This window comes from Carlito syrichta, unplaced genomic scaffold (genome assembly GCF_000164805.1).
Source record: "Carlito syrichta isolate Samal-C Ts95f unplaced genomic scaffold, Tarsius_syrichta-2.0.1 Scaffold289584, whole genome shotgun sequence".
Lineage (NCBI taxonomy): Eukaryota > Metazoa > Chordata > Mammalia > Primates > Tarsiidae > Carlito > Carlito syrichta.
The window spans coordinates 1-2,607 of NW_007233680.1; the positions used below are offsets into that span (position 1 = coordinate 1).

A 2,607-nucleotide genomic window follows, 5' to 3' on the forward strand; every position below is an offset into this window, starting at 1 on the left:
TGGGATGTCAGGAGGGTTTTTGTATGGGACTGAATCACAGTGTGATTTTCGGCGGTGGCACCCATCTGACCGTTCTTGGTGAGTCTTCCCTTTCTATCTTCATTGGGAATTCAGGGTGAAATTTTGGGAAAAGGATTTTTTCCTTTCCTTTAGGGCAAGGGCCTGGATCTCTCAGGAGTCGGCAACCCTCACCCCTCCAGCCTACCCAAACGGGAACTCTCTCTCTCTCTCTCTCTCTCTCTCTCTCTCTCTCTCTCTCTCTCTCTCTCTCTCTATCTCTCTCTCTCAGACCTTCTCCTTTGGACTATTAGGATGTTCTACTCCCTCACTCAGAGTCTCTGGGCTCCCTGGGACCAGTGGAACAGGGAGCTGGGGTGGAGGCACCAGGAACCTGGATTTGAGAATGATGCTGGGGACAGCTCAGCCTTCCTGGGCTCTTTCCTCTGTGGAGTCAAGCTATGGGGAGGCTCTACACATTGTGAGGAGAGGCCTTTGACTGCAGACATGGGGAGATGGAAGAAGAAATGGGAGAATGGCAGAGATGGAGGAAGAATGTCCTGTGATAAGGTGACTCCGGGGTGCTGTGTACCCCTCTCCCAGGAGAAGCTGGTTACTTTTCACAGTGTGGCTCTCAGGGCTCTAAGGCACAAAGGTTGGCATCTCTGCATCCTAGCAAGGAGGAGGACCTCCAAAGCAGATGCTGAAGGCAGAGACTCCTGATAGGAAAAATGACAGGAACCTCTCCAGGTAGAAAGATGTCCTAGGACAGCTAGATTCCATGATTAACTTCTAAAAAGAGGACAGGTTGACCGTCCTAGGTTAGTGTCACCTTTCTCCTCCTTCCCTGCTTTCTCCAGGGTTTGGGTCAATTTTCTACTTTTTGCTGTTTTCTCCTATCTTGTGAAGCCTGTGCTCAATCATTCTCCCTGACCTCAAACCCTGGTGCAAGAATCTCTCCCCACCATGTTCAAATACCTACTGGCCTCAGATGGTCACTACAACCCTTCACCTTTGACTCTAGAGACCGAGAGTGGACAGGCTGTACTACTGAGACTGCCCCTCTGTCTTTCTGACTGTTTGTTTGTATATATGTATGTATGAATGGCTGGCTGAAAGGGGGTCATTGGCTCTCCATAAATTGCTCTGTCTGGTACTCCCCATCTGGGTCTTGTCTGCCTGGTTCACATTATGAAGGGAAACTGATTCATGTTCTTATGGGAAGTGGGATCGAGGGAATTAAAGGAGTGAACACTAGGGAGACTTTATTGAACCCTGAACCTTCCGTGTCACAGCTGGGGAACCACAGGTCATGGCCATGTCCCCTGGGCTGAGGGACTTTGGATCCAGGACAGAAACAAGGTAGGAGGTGGAAGGGCTTGCCCGGGTTTCCATGGGCTGCCGAGCTGGCCTTGTACTCAGGAAACCCAGCCAGGAGAGAAGAATGAGAGGAAGGTTCTGAACACAAGGGAGCCAGCAGAGTAATCATCTAAGGACACAGAATTCAGGAAGAGGGGTTAGTGAGTCTCTGCAGGATGTACCCCATGAAGCAGGATTCCCTGAGTTTACTGATCCCAAGCCATGATCCCAAAATCTCAAAGACATAAATGCCACCTATCAGTCCATAGACAGAGGGACTCTTAACATGCATACCAACAACTAAAGACCAAGATGGGCAGATAGACTCAAACAGATGATCAAAGGCCCTACTGCAGAGGCTTCAGGGAAAAAAGAATTAAGTAAAAATGTAACCCTGAAGTTAGACCCAGAGAATGCACAGCAGACGTGTTAGGTAAGAAAAGTCCCCAGAGTGCATCTAACAAGAGATGCAGAGAGCTCAAGGGACAGACAGACAGCTCCAGATAGAACAGATCAGGATGTCAGGAGGAGGCATGAGGAGGCAGCTGAGGTCTCGCTGTCTAGCAGGAGGCCAAAGCCTAGAGATTCAAAACAGGCCATGGGCAGGCAGGCTCCGGAGTTCTTAGAACTGACAGAGAGTGGTTGTATGAACACCTGACCAAGTGTCCAAGAGAAACATTAACCATATGAAGAGACTCGAACTGGCATAGAGAGGCAGACCCCTTGCCACATACAGAGGAGATAGCTCCCCACGGGGAAAACAAGACAATGAATTCTGTTCTTCCCTGACCCCCACAGGTCAACCCAAGTCTTCGCCCTCAGTCACTCTGTTCCCACCATCCCCTGAGGAGCTCCAAACCAACAAAGCCACAGTAGCGTGTCTCATGAGTGACTTCTACCCAGGAACAGCGACCGTGAAGTGGAAGGTAGACGGCTCCCCTGTCACTCAGGGCGTGGAGACCACCAAGCCCTCCAAACAGAGCAACAACAAGTACATGGCCAGCAGCTACCTGACCTTGTCACCTGAACAGTGGAGATCTCACAGAACATGCAGCTGCGAAGTCATGCATGAAGGAAGCACCGTGGAGAAGACAGTGGTCCCTGCACAGTGTTCTTAGGCCCTGGCCCTACCCTGACCAAGGGAGCCTAGAGCTTGGGAACCCAGGGAAAGGGTTTTCACCCATGCCAGTTTGTCAACCTTTCTCCCTGCACTCGACAACCCTCAATAAATATCCTCATGTCAATCAGAAA

At 50.4% G+C, this 2,607-nt stretch overlaps 1 gene segment (V, D, J or C); it reads left to right on the forward strand.

Annotated features, from left to right (window-relative positions):
- Positions 1–23: 23 nt before the first annotated feature.
- On the forward strand, positions 24–2,607 carry LOC103256476 (the record flags this gene model as incomplete). The annotated part of the segment is given in 2 exon segments: positions 24–78; positions 2,155–2,607. Coding segments are annotated over 2 exon segments (375 nt in total), but the record flags the coding sequence as incomplete, so codon positions are not given.